The sequence below is a fragment of the Triticum urartu genome, chromosome 5A (genome assembly GCF_056163025.1).
Source record: "Triticum urartu cultivar PI428250 chromosome 5A, HENAU_Tu73, whole genome shotgun sequence".
Lineage (NCBI taxonomy): Eukaryota > Viridiplantae > Streptophyta > Magnoliopsida > Poales > Poaceae > Triticum > Triticum urartu.
This window is the reverse complement of record NC_141877.1, coordinates 406,829,588-406,853,836: the sequence shown is the minus strand read 5'-3', so window position 1 is coordinate 406,853,836 and position 24,249 is coordinate 406,829,588. Positions and strand designations below refer to the sequence as shown.

General features: G+C 44.5%; 1 protein-coding gene across 1 annotated transcript; it reads left to right on the top strand.

Moving 5' to 3' along the window:
• The first annotated feature begins 3,750 nt into the window (after window positions 1–3,750).
• LOC125529733 (carbon-sulfur lyase) lies at window positions 3,751–4,649 on the top strand. The gene has a single exon (XM_048694153.2). It carries the CDS (start codon window positions 3,951–3,953, stop codon window positions 4,371–4,373), a length of 423 nt encoding a protein of 140 aa, XP_048550110.1. The 5' UTR covers window positions 3,751–3,950; the 3' UTR covers window positions 4,374–4,649.
• Window positions 4,650–24,249: the final 19,600 nt, after the last annotated feature.

Here is a 24,249-nt window from a genome sequence, read left to right as displayed (position 1 = left end):
TTTGGTTTTTAAAAGCTAACTTGAAAAGAAACAAAATAAAATGACAAACAAAGCAAACAAAAAGAAAAAAGAAAAAAGAACAAAAAGCAAAGTGTTGAAATAGACCAACATGAGTGTTTCGAAGCTCTTCCACGAGCTCAAGTACAACCTCATTATAAGTTACTAAATAAATTGTGCCACAATGCCAGCGTCCCCCCTCCTTTGGGGAACACAACCCAGGGAGATGCCCCATGTTTGGGGGGCATGGCAAAGCAAATGGGGTCGGCGCTACCGAGTTTGGGGGGAAAGGCAGCCCGGCGGGTGCCCCTCTTGGCCAACTATACATAGAGTGGCAGGAGGCGCACCAGGAGGTGACCAAGAATTTGGCGGACTCCTCCACCTGGCGGCACCCTGCCCCCCTTCCAGTTGTCATCCCCCCCGCTTTCTAGACTAGATGTAGATTTCCCTCAGTGTGTTGATCCACTAGTTGTTGCGGTGTTGCTACTTGGGTATGCGTAGATACCTTCAAGCCGTTGTAAGGTTTGACGCTAAGTCTAACGGATCGTGCGAGGAAAAACTCTCGCGGCTGGGAGGTATAACCAGCCGCAGGAGTGGGATGACTTAATCAATATTGTCAGGATCTCTGTTGCGCTGATGGATTGTCGAGGGTATTATATTGTTGCATGCACTATGATGATGATCTTGGTCAGTTCATGTGCAGTAAAAAAATTACGTAACACATATCATAAGCGGTACTATGCGTAGCTGCATGGGAGCACACTGGTGCGTCCCTTTAACTAGTGCTTCACCTTGGACAGCATACATGTGCTTTCTCACTAAGCACGCGGATGTAGTTATGTTCCGTGTACTAGAAAAAACTGGAAAAAACTAAAAAAAAGAAGCAAAAAAAAACTCGTGTGAGAAGAAAACACTAAACCCTTTGTTTTCCTTGCATACAGAGGATGTTGTACGCTAGCTGCCCTCCCGCCCCTCCATGTAGGGGTGGAAATGGATCATATGCGGATTGAATAGTGCTCTTATCATTTTCTTTCATATTTTCAAAATGAATACGAATGAGGCTATAATTTTTTGGATACGAACGCGAATCGGATGTTACTAGAATACGGATACCTATCGGATGTTACTCGATTCAAAAGAGATACGAATATTAGTGACATATTACTTAAGAACATTAGTCAATAGCTATGTGACATGAAATAATCAACTTGTGACATACAATAAGTCAATGATAAATAGGTTTATGAATAAATAGTGTAATGCATAATAATTTGTATGTTTAATCACACAAAGATTAATATTTGACCACTTATTTGGCTTTTATGTTGGATAATTGGAACATTGAGGCTAGAATTTTCAAAATTATCTTCCATAATCTTATTTGGATACGGATATATCCATTTCCATATCCATATTTGTGTCAAAATCTCATACCATATTTTTTTATTTTTTAAATAAATCATATACGGATAATTTTCATTTTCATTTTGGTTCGGATGTGGATTTTTCGGATACAAATAGGAATTTTGTCAAATACTAATATAAGATATTTCGGATTATCCACTACCACTTTCCACCCCTACCTCCATGTGTAGCTTCCTGGGCCTCCCGTGCTTGATGTTCCACGCCTTCTGCGCCAGTCGGGGGAAGCAGCGCTCACGCGCATGCACTGTTGGGCCGGTCCGTTAAGATTTCTCACCCGATCGCTAACATCAACTCGCTCCTAGCTTGATAGCTAACACCGACTTCCTCCTAGCTCGGTCGTGGCTCGCGTCTGCCCACGGTTTGACTTTTTGACCACTAAAAAATTGACTCTAGACAAACAATAGTTCATCGATTTGAATATATTCATGCATTTGAAAGAAGGCTCATGAATGTGAAAAATAAATCATGATTTGAATATATATTTTTTGTGAATTTTGACAAATATTCATGAATTTTAAAAAAAATCATTAGTTTGAAAATAAATTCATGGATTTGAATAAAATGAATTTGATAGAAGTTCATGAATTTGGAAAAAGTTTGGAGATTTTGGGAAAAAGTTGACGGATTTGAAAAATTCCATCGATTTGAAGCAATTGAAAAAAGTTTGCGTAATAAAAAAATCACATGTTTTTAAAAAGGTTTGGCAAATTTGAAAAATACACGAATTTGAAAAAGGTCATGAAGTCGAAAAAACTTCAAAATTGAAAAAGTCCACAAAATAAATAAATAAACACGACTTGAAAAAAGTTCATGCATTTGAAAAAAGGAAAAAAGAAAAGAAAAATTAAACAAAAAAAGAAAAACCGGACAGAAACCAGGTTGAGAAAAACCTGGAAGAAAAAGACCGGAAGCTTCTGGAACAGGGGTGCGTGTGCGCCAGTTGTGAGCTTCTCAGCAGCGTGCATCCGTATGTAGGCCGGCCACTAATAAAACGTCCGAAGGGAACTGGGCTGCGTGTGCGCCAGTTTGCAACTTGGTCTGTAACTGGCGCTACAGGCGTCAAATAGGATTTGAGGCAGCGAACGGCAAATAAGAAATACCCATAGCCATTGTCCAAAAAAGAAAAAAGCCCATAGCCACACCGGCCTCCGAAGAACAAAAAGCATGAGATTTTTTTTTATCTCAAAAAAAGCACGAGATTTCCCTAGCTTTGTCCTGACCACGTTGGTCAACACTGGTGTACGGGCAAGCCTTTTAGCAGCAACGATGACTTCGTAAATTTCAATATGATATGCCGGCTCAGTCTTTGGGAGATGCTCATAGAGATAGGGTGTGCATGTGTGCGTTCATAGAGGTGAGTGTATATGCGTGTATATAAGCGCTTGCTTTTGTACTGTGTTAAAAAAAAGGTACCGCAACTGTTGATCGACGTGGGTGGTGTCTTTGAATGTTGGGGAAACTTCAATCCACTCTCAAGGTGCAAAATATATAGGGCCTACAGAAACCACACACGGAGGAGAAAAACAATGACGTCCATTGTGTGTTACACGTAGGATGTCTCTTGCCATTTTTTTACCGAACCACCTAAGAATCGATGCCATTTTGAGACCGGTTTTGCCACCTGCAAAATCTTTCCCATCAAAACATATGATGTCACCAATAGGTCGTTCGATACTACTCCCTCCGTTTCTAAATATTTGTCTTTCTAGAGATTTCAACGAGTGACTATATACGGAGCGAAATGAGTGAATCTACACTTTAAAATATGTCTATATACATCCGTATGTGGTAGTTTATTGGAAATCTCTGAAAAGAGAAATATTTAGAAACGGAGGAAGTAGTGACAAGAGACACATCCCAGGATGCATGTTGCCGAACTGCTGTTTAGTCATAGAATCCCCGGAAGTAAACCAACAACAACGCAATAGATCATCTAAACAACGCCGGCTTCTGGCCGGCTAGGATTTCACAACTGTGGTTTACTATTTCTTTTTGATAATCTCACAGAGCTTTATTAAACCGTCAATGTTGCATAGACGAAAATCCTTGTCCAGAAGAAGAATCTCAGGTGAATGACAACTCAGAGAGATAAAGGTATTGCAACAAAGTGATGACCGATATGCATCACCTAAATAACCTCTGGTGAACACATGGAACTGGCGTGGGAGACTAGTGGTGGCAGAGCAGGGGAGGGAGGGGCCTCTTTCATGGAACTTTCGGCCAACTGGGCCGCTACTCTAACAGTCAAACGGACCCATTGGTCGCTGGCCAGCCGCAGCCGGCACCTCCCCGCTTTCCGCAGCCGCTTCGGTCGTGTGATCGTGTCACCGATGACGAGTGTCTACCCCTGCGGGGAGCACGTAGCATCAGCCCGGCGCAGCTAAACAAACCGGTGAACCCGACGAGCGACAGGTTTCTACGCCTGTTCCCAGCATCTCTTCCCCTCGTGCAAGAGCTCATCCATATCCGGTATCCCCCCATTCCCCCTCGACCCAAGAGACCAGCCGGGCAAGAACCGAAGGCCCACGATGAGCTCGGAGCCGGAGGTCGTCCACAGCGGCGGGTGCCACTGCCGGCGCGTGCGGTGGCAGGTGGAGGCGCCGGCGAGCGTGGTGGCGTGGGTCTGCAACTGCTCCGACTGCTCCATGCGGGGCAACACCCACTTCGTCGTGCCCAAGGACAAGTTCGCGCTCCAGCCCGGCGCCGGCGACTTCCTCACCACCTACACCTTCGGCACCCACACGGCCAAGCACACCTTCTGCAAGGTGTGCGGGATCACCTCCTTCTACACCCCGAGGTCCAACCCCGACGGCGTCGCCGTCACCGCCGCCTGCGTCGACGCCGGCACCCTGGCGCACGTCGAGTACAGGAAGGCGGACGGGAGGAACTGGGAGCAGTGGATCGAGGGGAGCGGCATCTCCGAGTTCTCCAAGCCCAAGGCCGCCGAGTAGGACCTGGCCTGGCCCGTGTTCGGTTCAGGATTTCAGGTCAGTTTGGTTGGTGGTTGCTGGCTGAAACTCCTCTCCTTGTTAGTCATGAAAAGTACGTATGTGAGAATAAACTTGGACATGATAGTCCAAACTTGTCCTGAATTCTTCTCCTTGTTAGTGAAAAGTTTGGTTGGTGGTTGCTGTCTGAATTCTGCATTGCTCTTAATGGATGTCTAGACTCCGTTTTGGAATGCTTCATTCAGTAGCCAGCCATGAGATGAGATGAGCCTATACATATCCACTGTGTGTGCAATTTCAGAAGTAAACATTCAGAGAACAATAGGAGCATCTACAACCACGTTTGGGGATCGAAATTGGACAGTCGTGATTGTAGATGCTGTACCAGTATTGAGCAACAGTTTTAGCTATGTTTTGCCTAGAGAGGCAGATATATGATACTGCCATAGTGACTAACCTTTCCCGATGATTGTTAATGAAATGCCACTAAAAATCTTACCGAGAGCCCAAGCAGCACACGAGAAAACAGAGTTCTTCAATTGACTGAGAACAAGTATCACTACTAAGTACCAACAGTAGTCTTCATACGCTCAAGTGCTCAACAACGCAAAGGGAAGGGAAATGAACATACAAACACTAGTAGTTTAACCAACAAGTAACCATCACTCTCCAGCATGGAAGTTTACATGAAAAAATACAGATGAGCTCAGGAGATGTTGTAATATCTGCCAAAGATGCTTGGTTGCCCTACGAGCTTGAGGCTTTTCAGCATGGCGTTCTGCTCGTCATCCGCGGCTTCTCGGACATATTTGAGAGCAGAGGATGAAGATGAAGACCATGGCAAATCGATGCTATGTAGGCTGGCTCTCAGATGGTGATACCTCGAGATGTGATGGTGCAATGGATCAGCTTGAGAGGGAGCGTTGGTCTTTTTGTAGGCTTGCTGGAAGGGGATCGCCATAGCATATTCTTTCAGCACCGAACTTGCTGAGTCCTTTTAGGCTTTAGCCATTTTATGGCCCTGCTCTTTATGCTTCAGAAAGCAGATGGTGATCTAGTGCAAGTTTTGTTGGTTTGTCGCTCAGTGTACAACTTGTGGGTGACTGAGAAAGGGAGTAATCTACATTAATTTAGACAGGATTATTGACACTTGTTCGTACGGGCCCTATGCTGTTGGAGCGTTGGTCCCGGTCATCAAAACGTACTATTCTGGTTGTGCACACATTAAGCATCTGGTCTACCAAGAACATAACGTTTGCAAATTATTCATTTCCATTTTGCAGTAACAAAAGAGTGATGCTGTAGGTATAAAATGTTGAACATTTTGCATTTTCAAACGAAACTCAAAGCCAGTTGCCTTAAGATCAAGACTGTTCTTCCGGCAAAAAGAGAGAGGGAGAGAGGGAGAGAGAAGAGATAGAGAGAGAGATCAAGACCATCTCGAAACAGACTTTCGCCCCGCTTTATATATAAATCCATAACCGTAACCGAACATATACACGGCCGAACGAGACAAGGTGGTGAGGTGGCCCTCTTACAAAGATACATGGCCGAACGAGACAAGGTGGTGAGATGGCCTCTTACAAAGCCGATCCCAGGAAAACCGGCACACGCAGATCTACGAAACCAAAAAAGAAAATAAAGGAAGAACTGAACACAACACTACACTCCATCCTAGCACACCTAAGCTCCACGACAACATCGTCAAGAGGGAGAACGGCGCAAAGCGTCGCCGCTGTCGAGTCCGCAACGAACAAAGTTTTCATCCGGAGCCTTGACATGGAGAGAAGAACCACGACAACATCTTCAAGAAGATAGCGGCACCCGCAAGCGTCGTCGGCGGCGCCGGGGCGCAGAGCTTTCACTCGGAAACTCACCCATGCCACCACGAGGTCGCTATGACTAGCACAGCAAGGGGAGGTCCCCAGATCCGGATCGAAGCGCCGCCACTGAGAAGACAGAGAGGACGCCCGAGCCACTCGCCTCAACCCGTCCCGTCGCCCACACGACCAGGACAGAGAGTCACCACCGCCACGAGGTTGCCCGCCGGAGAGAGATCAAGACCTGTGGCTAACACACCTTTAGTGCCATCTTGATGGGAAAAAAGAAAAAAGAAAAGTGGGTTCAAGCGCTAGTTTTTTCGTAAAAAAAAGTTCAAAAGCTAGTTTAAGGGAAGCCCGAGTGGCTAAATTTTTGTGGGGTACTATAAGTTTGAGCCTTCGTGTAACATGTCAACAAAAAGTAATCCCGCGAACCAATCAGTGGTTGAAAGATTAAGAGAACAGTGATATGCTCAACACATCAAAGGAGACGTTTCCACCTACTTCGTAGGCATCTATGGCGACTTTGTTAATCTAAAATTGATGTGCTGGTTTTGTCTCTTGAAGGTGTGTGTGCACGCGAACGTGCGTGCGTTTATAAAGGTGAGTGTATATGTATATGTATGAGCATCTGCGTTTGTACCCTGTTAAAAAAGATACTCCCTCGGTCCCATATTAATTGACGTTCAAACGGATGTATCAACGTATTTGAATGCTAGATACATCCGTTTGAGTGTCAATTAATATGGAAGAGAGAAATATCTTATTTGAGTTAGTCATATATTTGGTTTATTTTCCTAAACATCTTTCTTAGTGTTTTGCGTTGAAGATATCAAAAAAGGCTTTCCCCCCGCTCTATAATAAAGCAATGACCAACAACAAACCGATACAAACGCACGCCACCACAACACACGGACACAACCAGGGCAAGATACATAGGCGTTGAGCGCAGCAACACTACCCCAAACACTATAAAAGCAGTCGGGTCCTCGACCATGAACATGCCACCGCGAAGAGATGAAGCTGTATACAACAAACCGTGGGCTCCAAGGCGGCGCCTTCAGAAAGGATACGACACCGGAGCGCCACCACCGCCTGACCCGGGGGTCAGAGTTTCCCTGAAGCAACACGACGGGCAATGATGGCCGCAACGACACCTTCAAGAAGGGAACGAGCTTCGCCGCAGTTGGTCCGTTCGAAGATAGAACAGGTTTTCACCCAGGCCAATACTCACCGCCATCGAACACCACACCCCGGCGACCATGCCGCCCACACGACCATGGTCACCGGGCAGCACCAAGCCACGGGTTCTGCCCATGAGCACCGCGACACCACCATCAGGGTCGCCGCTCCGGCATCCAAGACCTTGACGCCACCTCACCCGCCACCCACCGCTACCCCAACCAAAGAGACGAGTGGAAAGCCCCACCTTTAGCACTCCTGAGCTGCCCCTAGCACTGAGACCCACTAGGTCGGCCAAAACCAGCCTCCATCGACCCGTCCTGCCACCAGGCGCGAGACGAGCTCGGTCCTGCAGCGTTGAAGATGGTTCGAATGTGTTGAGTAACCTTACCAATGTGGACCTTATAAAACAAGCTCATGAAAGAAAACAAGAAGGGCGAGCGCTATGCGTTCACTGACTGATATTTTTTAAAATATGAGTGAAAATATCAGTGGGTCATGAGTTGTTAGTTGTTAGATCTGGCATCATCGGTCAGCCGAGCGTCAACATAGGTGGTGTTGCACAAGAAGCCATTTGCAATATAGGTGATGTTGAAGAAAATTTTGCTTTTGTCTTCACCTTTGCAACATAGGTGATGTTGCAAAAAAAAAATCCAATGGAGATGATGTTGCTGAAAAAATTGCAATGAGGATGATGTTGCAGAAACAACCCCACCATTGTCGACGTGTGTTGTAGCAGCATTGTTGTCGTTCACTATAGTCATTTTACCGTCGTTGCAGTTGCAACATGATTCTTGTTGCAAAAAGCAATAGGACCCTCATCCCCTTTGCTGCATGGACAACGCGTGGAGCTAGAGGTGAGGTTGGGGATAGGAGGGGCCGCAGTGTAACACCCCGATAATGAAGCTACAATAACCTCATCCTAATGTGCCATGTCATCACGTTTAACTAAGCCAATTTGCCACTTGATAAAAATCAAAGCCATTTTCAAGTTTAAAATAAGTCAATTAATTTATAATGTGTAATAAAACTGAAATGTTCGAATAATTCTATAAATCCCCTTGATCATTATAATATGTAAACCAACTTCAGTTGATTCACAAATTAATCCTTAGCAAAATATTGAAGTGGTCCAACAACAACTATTATAGTCATTTAAATATAAAAAAATGTTTATGTTTTTTCCAAATCACTTGAAACTTTATGTGTTGTCTCAAAATATTGCCTACCAATTATGTGCCAAATTTCAAGTTGACCTAAATTTATTTACTATGGAGTTTGAGTAGAAAATAGTACCGAAATAAATAAAACAGAAAATAAAAAGGAAAAGGCCTAAACGTATTGATGGCTGGCCTTAGTGGCAGAGGAGGCCCAGCCCACCTGGATCTTCCCCTTCCTGCTGCTACAGGAGGCAGAGAGGGGAGTCACTAGTTAACGAGCGCTTCTTCGGAAGCCTCGCAACGATCAACGCCATTTGACGCGCTCTCAACCATTCGCCATGTGTCGCGCTCTAGGCGCTCCCTCCGTTTTTTTTCTGCACGCGTTTTCGGCTATTTAAATGGTTTTTTGTGGTTTTTTTTGATGTTTTGGTTTTTCATCGGTCTTTCTTAGCTTTTCGACCAAAAAAAATTTCAAATTTTTTGCGCGAAAAAACAAGGTTTCCTTTTTTCCCCTTCCGCGAGATGCACGGTTTTGCTTTCATGAGAGTCACGGCTCTGCCTCTCGGAAACGAAAAAAACGCGTTTTCTATTTTTTTTCATTTCGCGAGAGTCGCGGTTGTGCTTCCGCGAGAGGCACGGTTGTGTTTTTGCGAGAGTCACGGCCGTGCCTCTCGAAAACCAAAAAAAACGTGTTTTCTGTTTTTCCTTTCTTTCGCGAGAGTCATGGTTTTGCTTCCGCGAGAGGCATGGTTGTGCTTTCGCGAGAGTCACGACCGTGCCTCTCAGAAAGGGAAAAAACGCGTTTTCTATCGTTTTTCTTTCGCGAGAGTCACGGTTTTGCTTTCGCGAGAGGCACGGGTGTGTTTTCGCGGGAGTCACGGCTGTGCCTGCTCGGAAATGGAAAAAAATGCATTTTCTCTTCTTTTTTTCCTTCCGCGAGAGGCACGATTGTGATTTCGTGAGAAGCACGGGCGTGCCTCTTTCGGAAAGGGAAAAAACCCGTGCTTCCGACGGTTTTTTCGGCCTTTTTTCGTGAAAAAGGTCGCCAAAACCTATCAACATGGGATGAAGCTTTGAAGATCTCGACGCGAGGAATCCAACGGTGAAAGCGGTTTGAGATTTGAACGCACGGTGTGAGAGATAAAACGTTTTGAACAAACAAATCTATGAAAAAAAGGAAAACTCACAGGTTGCGACAACTGGCGTGCTGCATCTGCGCCACTTGTCGCAACCTGGGGAATTGGAGTGATCTTTGCAACGAGTACTCCTCAACTAGTGATTTCGGGCAGAGAGGGGGCGTGGCGGCCATCCACGCCGCCCTGGCCGCTGCTGCCTTCGTGTCGTGCATTCGGCGAACCCCCGCGATGGATAAGAGCCCCCCTCAATGCTATAGAAAATCCCAGCGTCCCCATTATCCCATCACTCTCTCTCTCTCTCATTTGTTCGTGCCCGAGCGTTGGTTGCCGTCGCCGTGTCGATCCCGCGGCCACCTGCCTCCCCACGTCACTGCATCTTGTCCGGAAGCTTCAGCATCGACGACTCCTTCGATTACGTGCACCGATTCGGGCTGGAACGCCCTGCTTCTTCGCCATTGGGTCATCTTCCCCACCACGGCTGCGATGTCTCGCCATCGTTCTCCACCGCTACGGACCACCCCCGGCTTCCCCGACTGTGCCTTCAAGATCATGGTGAGTTGTTGGTCCTTTCCCCCTAATTTCCCTTCCGCATCTGTCGCCGTAGCCGCGCTTGCTCGCCTCGGTCGCCATGACCCGGAGCTCGAGCTCCCGTGCGTGCCTGCGCTGCTGCTTCCCCCCGCGCCTGCGTCCCGCCCCTGGCCTGGCCTCTGCGTGCCACGGCGCGCCCGCAACGGCCTTGCCCGTGCTCGCCCACTGCCTCTGTCGCCCGCTGTCGCTCCGTGATGCTCTGCCTACTGCGTTCTGCCTTGCCGTTGCTGCTACTCATGTACTGTTGCCCCTTATTGCTGCTTCTGCTACTACGTGTTGGCCGCGGCCGCTTGTGTTGCTCGCTTAGAGCATCTCCAGCCGTTCGCCCCCACAGGAGGCATTTTTTCGCCGCTGGGGGGCTGCCGGCGAAAAGTTTGGCAGGGGGGGGGGGTAAAATTTTCCACTCGTTGCACCCCCCACGAGTAGTGTTGAGATCCCATGGAGGCAGCGGCATTTCGTCAAGCAGGTTCCAAACGGCGTCGTGGCGGCCCTCGTGGCCGAACAAACGGACGAGCATCTTGACCGCGGCGGCGTCGACGACCTCCAGCGAGTGGAGAAGCTCGGGGAGTCATCCAGCAGCCGGAGGCCGACGTCGAGCCGCTGGTCACGCCGACGAAGGAGTCGCCCCGTGCCCCGCTCCCTGCAAAGATGCTAGGGCCCGTGCACCCGGAGAGCCGGCGCCGACATGGCATCGCGGCGCCTGCCATGCGCTAGAAGTACAATGCCCCGAGATGGCCAATGGCACCGGGCTGCTCTGGTTCGCATCACTGGCACCGGTGGGCGCCGCGGTCGACGGACTTGCCGGAGAAGACGTAGCAAAGCGCACGGCATGGTCCCGTCCGAGGTGCACGGCGAGGAGGCTCAGGTGCGCGGGAGTAGCGGGGGAGTGAGTGGGTGCGGTGATGCGTCTCCGTCATATCTACTTTTCCAAACACTTTTGCCCTTGTTTTGGACTCTAACTTGTATGATTTGAATGGAACTAACCTGGACTGACGCTGTTTTCAGCAGAATTGCCATGGTGTTGTTTTATGTGCAGAAAACAAATATTCTAGGAATGACCTGAAACTCCACGGAACATCTTAGAAAAAATAATAAAAATTCTCGCCAAAGATGAAGACCAGGGGGCCCACACCCTTCTCACAAGGGTGGGGGACGCCCCCCCTAGGGCGCGCCCCCTACCTCATGGGCCCCCTGGAAACCCTCCGACGCCAACTCCAACTCTATATATTCGCTTTCGGAGAGAGAAAAATCAGAGAGAAGAAATCATCGTGTTTTACGATACAAAGCCGCCGTCAAGCCCTAAAACCTCTCGGGAGGGTTGATCTGGAGTCCGTTCGGGGCTCCGGAGAGGGGGATTCGTCGCCGTCGTCATCATCAACCATCCTCCATCACCAATTTCATGATGCTCACCGCCGTGCGTGAGTAATTCCATCGTAGGCTTGCTGGACGGTGATGAGTTGGATGAGATTTATCATGTAATCGAGTTAGTTTTGTTAGGGTTTGATCCCTAGTATCCATTATGTTCTGAGATTGATGTTGCTTTGACTTTGCTATGCTTAATGCTTGTCACTAGGGCCGGAGTGCCATGATTTCAGATCTAAACCTAATATGTTTTCATGAATATATGTGAGTTCTTGATCCTATCTTGCAAGTCTATAGTCACCTACTATGTGTTATGATCCGGCAACCCCGAAGTGACAATAATCGGGACCACTCCCGGTGATGACCGTGGTTTGAGGAGTTCATGTATTCACTATGTGCTAATGCTTTGTTCCGATTCTCTATTAAAAGGAGGTCTTAATATCCCTTAGTTTCCAATAGGATCCCGCTGCCACGGGAGGGTAGGACAAAAGATGTCATGCAAGTTCTTTTTCATAAGCACGTATGACTATATACGGAATACATGCCTACATTACATTGATGAATTGGAGCTAGTTCTGTGTCATCCTATGTTATGACTGTTACATGATGAACCGCATCCGGCATAATTATCCATCACTGATCCGGTGCCTACGAGTTTTCCATATACTGGTTCTCGCTTATTTACTTTTCCGCTGCTACTGTTACAATCACTACAAAATACCAAAAACATTACTTTTGCTGTCTTTACTTTTGTTGCCGTTACCACTACTATCATATTACTGTGCTACTAAACACTTTGCTGCAGATACTAAGTTTCCAGGTATGGTTGAATTGACAACTCAGCTGCTAATACTTGAGAATATTCTTTGGCTCCCCTTGTGTCAAATCAATAAATTTGGGTTGAATACTCTATCCTCGAAAGCTGTTGTGATCCCCTATACTTGTGGGTTATCAAGACTAATTTTTGGCGCCGTTGCCGGGGAGCATAGCTCTATTCTTTGAGTCACTTGGGATTTATATCTGCTTATCATTATGAAGAACTTGAGAGATCCAAAAACCAAGATCTATCTCTCAACTACGAGGGGAGGTAAGGAACTGCCATCTAGCTCTGCACTTGATTCACCTTCTGTTATGAGTAAGCTAGCGACACCTACACCTGCTTCTGCTATTTGTTCCGATATGTCGCATGTTATTGATGATGCCACTTCTGCTATGCATGATACTTATGATGAAACTGCTTCTATGTCTGATACTACTGTGCCCCTTGGTGAATTTCTTGATGAACAAATTGCTAGGGCTAGAGAAAAAGAAATTATTGAATCTGAATACGATGATGATAGTGATGATGAAAATATGCTTGTTATTCCTGAGGGCTATCTTTTTGATATGGAATCTTCTGCCGCTATTTTAGCTTGCAAAGATAGGTATGAGCTTAAGAGGTTATTAATTAAATGGAACAAAAAGAATCGCTTAGAGATAAAATGAGACCCGACCCTGCTTTTGCTACTTCACCTATATGTGTTCCTGATAAGGATTATGAATTCTCTGTTGATCCTGATATAATTACTTTGGTTGAATCTGATCCGTTTTATGGCTATGAATTTGAAACTGTTGTGGCACATCTTAGTAAGTTAAATGATATAGCTGCCCTGTTTACTAATGATGAGAGATCGCGTTACTTTTATATACTCAAAATATTTACGTTCTCATTAAAGGGTGATGCTAAGATATGGTTTAATTCTCTTGATCCTGGTTGTATGCGTAGTCCCCATGATATGATTTATTACTTCTCTGCTAAATATTTCCCTGCTCATAAGAAACAAGCTGCTTTGAGGGAAATATACAACTTTGTGCAAATTAAAGAAGAGAGTCTCCCACAAGCTTGGGGGAGGCTTCTCAAGTTACTTAATGATTTGCCTGATCATCCTCTTAAGAAATCTGAAATACTTGATATCTTTTATAATGGACTAACCGATGCTTCCAGAGATTACCTGGATAGTTGTGCTGGTTCTCTTTTCAGGGAAAGAACACCGGATGAAGCTAAAATCTTATTGAATAATATGTTGACAAATGAAAATAATTGGGCACCTCCTGAGCCACCTCTTGAGCTAGCTCCTGCTCCAATTACTGAGCCTATTCCTAAACCAACTCCGAAGAAGAGAGGTGTTCTATTTCTCAGTCCCGAAGATATGCAAGAGGCAAAGAAATCTATGAAAGAGAAAGGTATTAAAGCTGAAGACGTTAAGAATTTACCTCCTATTGAAGAAATACATGGTCTTAATATACCGCATGTTGAACAAACTTATGATCTCAATTCTTTATTTATTGAAGAACCTCCTGATCCCGATATCCCGACACAGGTAGTAAAGGTAAATTCTCTCTATAGATATGATAAAGCTGAAGTCCCTCCTACTAAAATTGCTAGTCAGTGCTTGGATGAGTTTGATAATTTTATGTTTAAGCAAGACGACTTCAATGCTTATTTTGGTAGACAATTAAAAGAAAATGCTTATATGATTAGACACTTGGGTGATTATATGGCTAATATTAAAGGTGAACTTAAACTTGTTAGCAAACATGCTTCTATGGTTACCACTCAAGTAGAACAAGTGCTTAAAACTCAAAAAGAAGTGCTTGATGAAATGAATAGTAAGAAAAATGATTATGCTGTTAGAGTGGCTACTAGAACTGGTAGAATGACTCAGGAACCTTTGTATCCTGAAGGCCACCCTAAGATAATCAAGCAAGATTCTCAGAGAAATAATATTAATGTTCCTAGTTCTTCTAAAAAGAAGAAAAAGAAAAATGATAGAACTGTGCAAACTTCTAGTGAACCTATTGCTGAACCACCTAATAATCCAAATGATATATCTATGTCTGATGCTGAAACACAATCTGGTAATGAACATGAACCTAATGAAAATGTTAATAATGATGTTCATGATGATGCTCAACCTAGTAATAACAATGATGTAAAAATTGAACCTGCTGTTGATTTTGATAACCCACAATCAAAGAATCAACGTTATGATAAAAGAGACTTTGTTGTTAGGAAACATGGTAAAGAAAGGGAACCTTGGGTTCAGAAACCCATGCCTTTTCCTCCAAAACCATCCAAGAAAAAGGATGATGAGGATTTTGAGCGCTTTGCTGAAATGATTAGGCCTATCTTTTTGCGTATGCGATTAACTGATGTGCTCAAAACAAATCCTTATGCTAAAGATATGAAGGATATCGTTACTAATAAAAGAAAGATACCGCAAGCTGAAATTTCTACCATGCTTGCTAATTATACTTTTAAGGGTGGAATACCAAAGAAACTTAGAGATCCCGGAGTACCTACTATACCTTGCTCCATTAAAAGAAATTATATTAAAACTGCTTTATGTGATCTTGGAGCCGGTGTTAGTGTTATGCCTCTCTCTTTATATCGTAGACTTGACTTGAATAAGCTGACACCTACTGAAATATCTTTGCAAATGGCTGATAAATCAACTGCTATACCTGTCGGTATTTGTGAGGATGTGCCTGTTGTGGTTGCAAACGTTATTATTTTAACGGACTTTGTTATTCTTGATATTCCCGAGGATGATAGTATGTCTATTATTCTTGGAAGACCTTTTCTTAATACTGCAGGGGCTGTTATTGATTGCAACAAAGGCAATGTCACTTTTCATGTTAATGGTAATGCGCATACGGTACACTTTTCGAGGAAACAACCTCAAGTTCATAGTATCAACTCCATTGGAAAAATTCCATCGATTATATTTGGAGGTTTTGAATTTCATCTTTCTACTGTCAAAAAGAAATATGATATACTTATTATAGGGGATGTGCATATCCCCGTTGAGCTAACTTAGTGTTATTAGAAATTTCTTCGGTTTCATGATTATCGGAATGAGTTTGTTAACAAGACTTGATCAACCTTATTAGTGGATTCTTTTTGATAAGCATGAGATGGATGAAACTAGAAGCACAAACTTCTGTACCCTCTATATATTTTCTGTTATTTAGTAGAAATAAAATAAAAATAGTATTTTTCTGTCTCTTTCCTGACTTATCCGTGTAATATAAAAATATCCCGAAAACAAAAGTCCTCAGAATGCCATGCCAATTTAATATGATTTTTCGGGAATATTTGATGATTTACTGTGCAAGAATTACCGCAGGAGGATCTGCCACCTGGCCACGAGGGTGGTGGGCGCGCCCCTCCCTATAGGGCGCGCCCCCTGCCTCGTGGGCCCATGGTGGCCCTCCTCCACTTATCCCAGCACCCATCTTCTTCCTCTGTCTCACACAAACCCAAAAAACCAACTCAAGCACGAGTTCCAGCCACTTTTGCTGTGATTTTCGATCTCCTTGCTCAAAGCACCTCTCGCAAAACTGCTTGGGAAGATTGTTCCTTGGTATGTGACTCCTCCATTGGTCCAATTAGTTTTTGGTCTAGTGCTTTATTCATTGCAAATTTTTGCTGCTTAGGTGACCCTGTTCTTGAGCTTGCATGTCAAATTTATAAGGTCAAAAGTAGTTTTGATGCATGATATAGGCCCTAGGCACTTGTAGGAGTAGCTGCTATCAATATTATTGAGTTTGGTTCACTTTTATTTTGAAGTTACTAAAAATTTCAGAATTTTTCAGAGAAAAACAATATGCTTAGGAAGATGTTCCAAGGTGGTTCCTCTAAGAAGCAAGGACACAGGATTGCTATGCACGATGCAGACGAGGATCCATCCAGAGACGCTCCAGTACGGCCTTGCGAATGGCCGTCGAAAAATTTTATGGACCGTGCGGGAATTAAAGAAGAATTCAAAGCATATTTGCACAATGCCGGTCTTGAGGATTTTGAGGCTAACAAATGCCCCCAGTATCATGATCTCACAAGTTCATTTGTGAGGAGGTTTGAGTATTCATCTTCGCGTAATTCTCCTTCAGTCATGTTTGATCTCTATGACAAATCTTATACCGTGGACTTAGAGGATTTCACTTCTACTTGCAAACTTCCATCATGGGGTAGTGTTAGGGATCCCCCTAAATCTGAATTTAGAAACTTTCTTGTTAGTATAACTGTGGGGGAATCTAGAGATATAATGCAGGCTACCATAGGGAGCATTCACTTTCCTGCTATACATTATTTTGGTCTCTTCATCGGTAGATGCATAAATGCTAAGGATGAAGCATGTCACATGTGTGTCCCTGATCTTAGCATTCTTAGGAGTGCTGTGTTAGGAGACCAATCTTATCATCTGGGAGCCATTGTAGCTCGTAGGTTGCATCATAATAGACATAATGGAGATTTCTTTGAGGAATTTATGCAACCCGCTTAGCTCATTTTCTTGAAATAGACATTCGTGAGGGCGATACGGAGTTGCCTCCTGCATATTTAGATTATAACTCTATGGTTTCGCACCAGTTCGTCGAGAGGCCTGAATCACCTCTCTTATATCATTTAATTTTTGATAAACAATGCGTTTTCCGTATTACTCTCCCTGCTCCTGCCTTCTTTGATCCATAGACAAAAAGAAGATATGTTATTACCAGAGAGGAGGCAGAAGAGTACGAGAGGAGAGTGGAGGCAACTCGACTCCACGTTGCAGCTCAGCAGGCGATAACTGCTGCACAACAGTATGATCCCAACTCTTCCTCATCACAGTACGACCCCAACAACTATTATTATGGATATCAGCCAGGCCAGTCGTGGCCATAGACCAACTTAGGCCAAAAGCCTAAGCTTGGGGGAGTACGTATTTCTCACCGACATTACATTTATGTTCACACACACTCATTGCTAGATGTCGGTGCTCATACTTTTTCACTGTAATATCCATGCTAGTTTATTTTCCTTTTCCTGCTTTCTTCTTGTGTGTTTGTTAAACATTAAGAAAAACAAAAAAATTAGTAGTAGTTTATTTTTCTGCTGTAGTAGTAATAATTAAAAAGAAAACCCAAAACTATTTCTCGTTCTTCTTTTGCTTGTTGGGAGCTTTCGCGTGTAAATAGTTTTATTTCTTTTCTTTTCTTTGGGGGTCAGTAGGAGAAGACCATAATTAAATTGTTGAGGTGGCTCTTATATGCATTATTGTTGAATTAACCAAAGAGCCCATATTGCCTTGTCTTCTCCTGTCCATTGAATGCCTGCAGATTCCAGCTTAGTCCAATGCACGTGCACTCTTATTATTATTCACATCGTTCGGTCGTGCAAGTGAAAGGCAATTATGATGATATATGATGGACCGACTGAGATGAGAAAAGCTGGTATGATCTTGACCTCTTTTGTTTTTGTAAATATGATGAGTTCATCATTCTTGATTCAACTTATTATGAATAAACATGTTTGCAATGACAATTAGAGATCGTAGTTACTTGTGCCATGCTTGATTCGCTATGAGTTATAATGGTTTACCTTGCGTGCCAACATGCTATTAAGATGGTTATGATGTGGTATAGTGGGGTGGTATCCTCCTTTGAATGATTTAAGTGACTTGACTTGGCACATGTTCACGCATGTAGTTGAAACAAATCAACATAGCCTTCACGATATTTATGTTCATGGTGGATTATATCCTACTCATGCTTGCATCCAATGTTTATTAATTTTAATGCATGTACATGGCTGTTGTCGCTCTCTAGTTGGTCGCTTCCCAGTCTTTTGCTAGCCTTCACCTGTACTAAGCGGGAATAATGCTTGTGCATCCAATCCCTTAAACCCCAAAGTTATTCCAGATGAGTCCACTATACCTTCCTATATGCGGTATCTACCTGCCGTTCCAAGTAAATTTGTATGTGCCAAACTCTAAACCTTCAAATAAACATTCTGTTCTGTATGCTCGAATAGCTCATGTATCAACCAAGGTTGCCCTTATCTTCCATGTTAGGCGGGTTATTCTCAAGAGGAGTGGACTCCGCTCCTCATTCACGAGAAAATGGCTGGTCACCGGGATGCCCAGTCCCATGCTTTATGCAAACTAAATCAAAATAATTGCAAAACAAAACTCCCCCTGGGACCTGATGTATGTTGGAGGCACTCGTTGTTTCGAGCAAGCCATGGATTGATGTTTGTTGGTGGAAGGGGAGTATAAACTTTACCATTCTGTTTGGGAACCGCCTATAATGTGTTTAGCATGGAAGATATCGCCGTCTCTTAGTTGCTACGTTGACAACGAAAGTATACCGCTCAAAATACAATTTATCTCTATTGCAAAACCGAGCTCTGGCACCTCTACAAATCCCTGCTTCCCTCCGCGAAGGGCCTATCCATTTACTTTTATGTTGAGTCATCACCCTCTTATTAAAAAGCACTAGCTGGAGAGCACGACCATCATTTGCATTCATCACTGTTAATTTATATTGGGTGTGACTATGATTGGATCTCTTTTACCATGAATTACAATGTCTAGTCAGTCCTTGATCTTTAAAGGTGCTCTGCATTTATGTTTTGCGGTCTCCGAAAGGGCTAGCGAGATACCATCTTGTTATATCATATTATGATTGTTTTGAGAAAGTGTTGTCATCCGAGATTTATTATTATGACTTGCTAGTTGATTATCCTATTGATATGAGTAATTATGAGACCCGAGAATTATTGCAAATGTGGTTAGTTATGATATATGCCAAAAACTTGAATGCTGGCTTGACATAGTTACAACAACAAGAGCAAACAGAGTTTGTAAAATTTTTTCTTTCTTTCTTTCAGTTTGTCAACTGAATTGCTTGAGGACAAGCAAGGGTTTAAGCTTGGGGGAGTTGATACGTCTCCGTTGTATCTACTTGTCCAAAGACTTTTGCCCTTATTTTGGACTCTAACATGTATGATTTGAATGAAACTAACCCGGACTGACGCTGTTTTCAGCAGAATTGCCACGGTGTTGTTTTATGTGCAGAAAACAAATATTCTCGGAATGACCTGAAACTCCACGAAACATCTTAGAAAAAACAATAAAAAATCCTCGCCAAAGATGAAGACCAGGGGGCCCACACCCTTCTCACGAGGGTGCCCCCCTACCTCGTGGGCCCTCTGGAAACCCTCCAATGCCAACTCCAACTCTATATATTCGCTTTCGGAGAGAGAAAAATCAGAGAGAAGAAATCATCGCATTTTACGATACGGAGCCGCCGCCAAGCCCTAAAACCTCTCGGGAGGGCTGATCTGGAGTCCGTTCGGGGCTCAGGAGAGGGGGATTTGTCACCGTCGTCATCATCAACCATCCTCCAGCACCAATTTCATGATGCTCACCGCCGTGCGTGAGTAATTCCATCGTAGGCTTGCTGGACGGTGACGGGTTGGATGAGATTTATCATGTAATCGAGTTAGTTTTGTTAGGGTTTGATCCCTAGTATCCATTATGTTCTGAGATTGATGTTGCTATGACTTTGCTATGCTTAATGCTTGTCACTAGGGCCCGAGTGCCATGATTTCAGATCTGAACCTATTATGTTTTCATGAATATATGTGAGTTCTTAATCCTATCTTGCAAGTCTATAGTCACCTACTATGTGTTATGATCCGGCAACCCCGAAGTGACAATAATCGGGACCACTCCCGGTGATGACCGTGGTTTGAGGAGTTCATGTATTCACTATGTGCTAATGCTTTGTTCTGATTCTCTATTAAAAGGAGGCCTTAATATCCCTTGGTTTCCAATAGGACCCCGCTGCCACGGGAGGGTAGGACAAAAGATGACATGCAAGTTCTTTTCCATAAGCACGTATGACTATATACGGAATACATGCCTACATTACATTGATGAATTGGAGCTAGTTCTGTGTCACCCTATGTTATGACTGTTACATGATGAACCGCATCCGGCATAATTATCCATCACTGATCCGGTGCCTACAAGTTTTCCATATACTGGTTCTCGCTTATTTACTTTTCCGCTGCTACTGTTACAATCACTACAAAATACCAAAAACATTACTTTTGCTGTCTTTACTTTTGTTGCCGTTACCACTACTATCATATTACTGTGCTACTAAACACTTTGCTGCAGATACTAAGTTTCCAGGTGTGGTTGAATAGACAACTCAGCTGCTAATACTTGAGAATATTCTTTGGCTCCCCTTGTGTCGAATCAATAAATTTGGGTTGAATACTCTACCCTCGAAAGCTGTTGCGATCCCCTATACTTGTGGGTTATCATGCAGCCGCCATGGTTGAGCACCAGCCAGAGCGGTGACTCGGCGCCCAAGCCACCCTGTGTTACTGGCGCGGCCACGCATGGACGGGGGACGACCGTCGTCCGACGACTCCGAGCTCGCAACCACGTGAAGCGCCGAACCCTCCGCCGCTGAGATGGCTGCCGCGCGTGCCCCTGGCCGCCCCGCCCTGGACACCACGTGCGCCCCGTCCCACCGCGCTCACCCCGCCTCACCGTTGGTTGCCATGTGCTCACCCGCCGGTGCGTAGCTCATGGCCAGGGCCGCCCCCGTGGCCTCCACGCTTGGGCCCGACGAGGACAAGACTAAGATCCTACCATTAGCGACTCGTGCCTCCATCGTGGCAGCATCCGTGGTCTTCCTCGCGAGGTGGGCACTGAATCCAGTCGGTGACCTGGCGTGGAGCATAGAGCTTACGAAGCTGACGGGGTACAACTGCTCGGACTTGACAGCCTGCCGATGATGACGCGGTTGTGGCCGCCCGAGGAGTAGCTCTCCCCTCCCCCCTGGCACACAGGCGGTCGAGCTCCACCCCGGTCACGAGTGCCAGCTCTGGCCACGGCCGGCTTGCTCTCCCATGCGGCTCGGCGTGTGTGGGTGGGGTACGTAGAAGAAAAGAGAAAAGAGAGGAGGGACGGGGTGGGAGGCTAATGTGGGCCAATTGGATTGCTTAAATAAAGCGTCGGTGCTCCCAGATGCCCCCCGATGGCCCGGGTGTGGCCTGGGCTCGCCGGCTGATGTCTACTACACAACCTTGTTCTTGTAGACGTTGTTGGGCCTCCAAGTGCAGAGATTTGTAGGACAGTAGCAAATTTCCCTCAAGTGGATGACCTAAGGTTTATCAATCCGTGGGAGGCGTAGGATGAAGATGGTCTCTCTCAAACAACCCTGCAACCAAATAACAAAGAGACTCTTGTGTCCCCAACACACCCAATACAATGGTAAATTGTATAGGTGCACTAGTTCGGCGAGGAGATGGTGATACAAGTGCAATATGGACAGTAGATAAAGGTATTTGTAATCTGAAAATATAGAAACAGCAAGGTAACTAATGATAAAAGTGAGCGTAAACGGTATTGCAATGCTAGGAAACAAGGCCTAGGGTTCATACTTTCACTAGTGCAAGTTCTCTCAACAATAATAACATAATTGGAACATATAACTATTCCCCAACATGCAACAAAGAGTCACTCCAAAGTCACTAATAGAGGAGAACAAACGAAGAGATTATGGTAGGGTACGAAACCACCTCAAAGTTATTCTTTCCAATCAATCCGTTGGGCTATTCCTATAAGTGTCACAAACATCTCTAGAGTTCGTACTAGAATAACACCTTAAGACACAAATCAACCAAAACCGTAATGTCACCTAGATACTCCAATGTCACCTCAAGTATCCGTGGGTATGATTATACGATATGCATCACACAATCTCAGATTCATCTATTCAACCAACACATAGAACCTCAAAGAGTGCCCCAAAGTTTCTACCAAAGAGTCAAGACGAAAACGTGTGCCAACCCCTATGCATAGGTTCATGGGCGGAACCCACAAGTTGATCACCAAAACATACATCAAGGGAATCAATAGAATACCCCATTGTCACCACGGGTATCCCACGCAAGACATACATCAAGTGTTCTCAAATCCTTAAAGACTCAATCCGATAAGATAACTTCAAAGGGAAAACTTGATCCATTACAAGAGAGTAGAGGGGGAGAAACATCCTAAGATCCAACTATAATAGCAAAGCTCGCGATACATCAAGATCGTGCCACCTCAAGAACACGAGAGAGAGAGAGAGGGAGACAGAGAGAGAGAAAGAGATCAAACACATAGCTACTGGTACATACCCTCAGCCCTGAGGGAGAACTACTCCCTCCTCGTCATGGAGAGCGCCGGGATGATGAAGATAGCCACCGGAGAGGGATTCCCCCTCCGACAGGGTGTCGGAACGGGTCTAGATTGGTTTTCGGTGGCTACGGAGGCTTTTGGCGGCGGAACTCCCAATCTATTGTCATCCCCGAAGTTTTGGGGTATATGGGTGTATATGGGAGGAAGAAGTACGTCGGTGGACCTCCGGGTTGTCCACGAGGCAGGGGGCACGCCCAGGGGGGTGGGCGCGCCCCCCACCCTCGTGGGCAGCCCGGGATTCTCCTGGTCCAACTCTGATACTCTGTTGGCTTCTTCTGGTCCAAAAATAAGTTCCGTGAAGTTTCAGGTCAAATGGACTCCGTTTGATTTTCCTTTTCTGCGATACTCTAAAACAAGGAAAAAACAGAAACTGGCACTAGGCTCTAGGTTAATAGATTAGTCCCAGAAATCATATAAAATAGCATATAAAACATCCAAGGTTGATAATATAATAGCATGGAACAATAAAAAATTATAGATATGTTGGAGACGTATCAACATCCCCAAGCTTAATTCCTGCTCGTCCTCGAGTAGGTAAATGATAAAAACAGAATTTTTGATGTGGAATGCTACCTAACATATTTATCCATGTATTTCTCTTTATTTTGGGAAGAATATTCAGATCCATAAGATTCAAGACAAAAGTTTAATATTGACACAAAAATAATAATACTTCAAGCATACTAACCAAGTAATCATGTCTTATCAAAATAACATGGCCAAAGAAAGCTATCCCTACAAAATCATATAGTCTGGCTATGCTCTATCTTCACCACACAAAATATTTAAATCATACACAACCCCGATGACAAGCCAAACAATTGTTTCATACTTTTGATGTTCTCAAACTTTTTCAATCTTCATGCAAGACATGAGCGTGAGCCATGGACATAGCACTATAGGTGGAATAGAATGGTGGTTGTGGAGAAGACAAAAAGGAGAATATAGTCTCACATCAACTAGGCGTATCAACGGTCTATGGAGATGCCCATCAATAGATATCAATGTGAGTGAGTAGGGATTGCCATGCAACGGATGCACTAGAGCTATAAGTGTATGAAAGCTCAACATAAGAAACTAGTGGGTGTGCATCCAACTCGCTTGCTCATGAAGACCTAGGGCATTTTGAGGAAGCCCATCATTGGAATATACAAGCCAAGTTATATAATGAAAGATTCCCACTAGTATATGAAAGTGACAACATAGGAGACTCTCTATCATGAAGATCATGGTGCTACTTTGAAGCACAAGTGTGGTAAAAGGACAGTAGCATTGCCCCTTCTCTCTTTTTCTCTCATTTTTTATTTATTTGGGCCTTTCTCTTTTTTCTATGGCCTCTTTTTTTATTTTTTTTATTTGGGCTTCTTTGGCCTCTTTTATTTATTTATTTTCGTCCGGAGTCTCATCCCGACTTATGGGGGAATCATAGTCTCCATCATCCTTTCCTCACTGGGACAATGCTTTAATGATGATGATCATCACACTTTTATTTACTTACAACTCAAGAATTACAACTCGATACTTAGAATAAGATATGCCTCTATATGAATGCCTCCGGCGGTGTA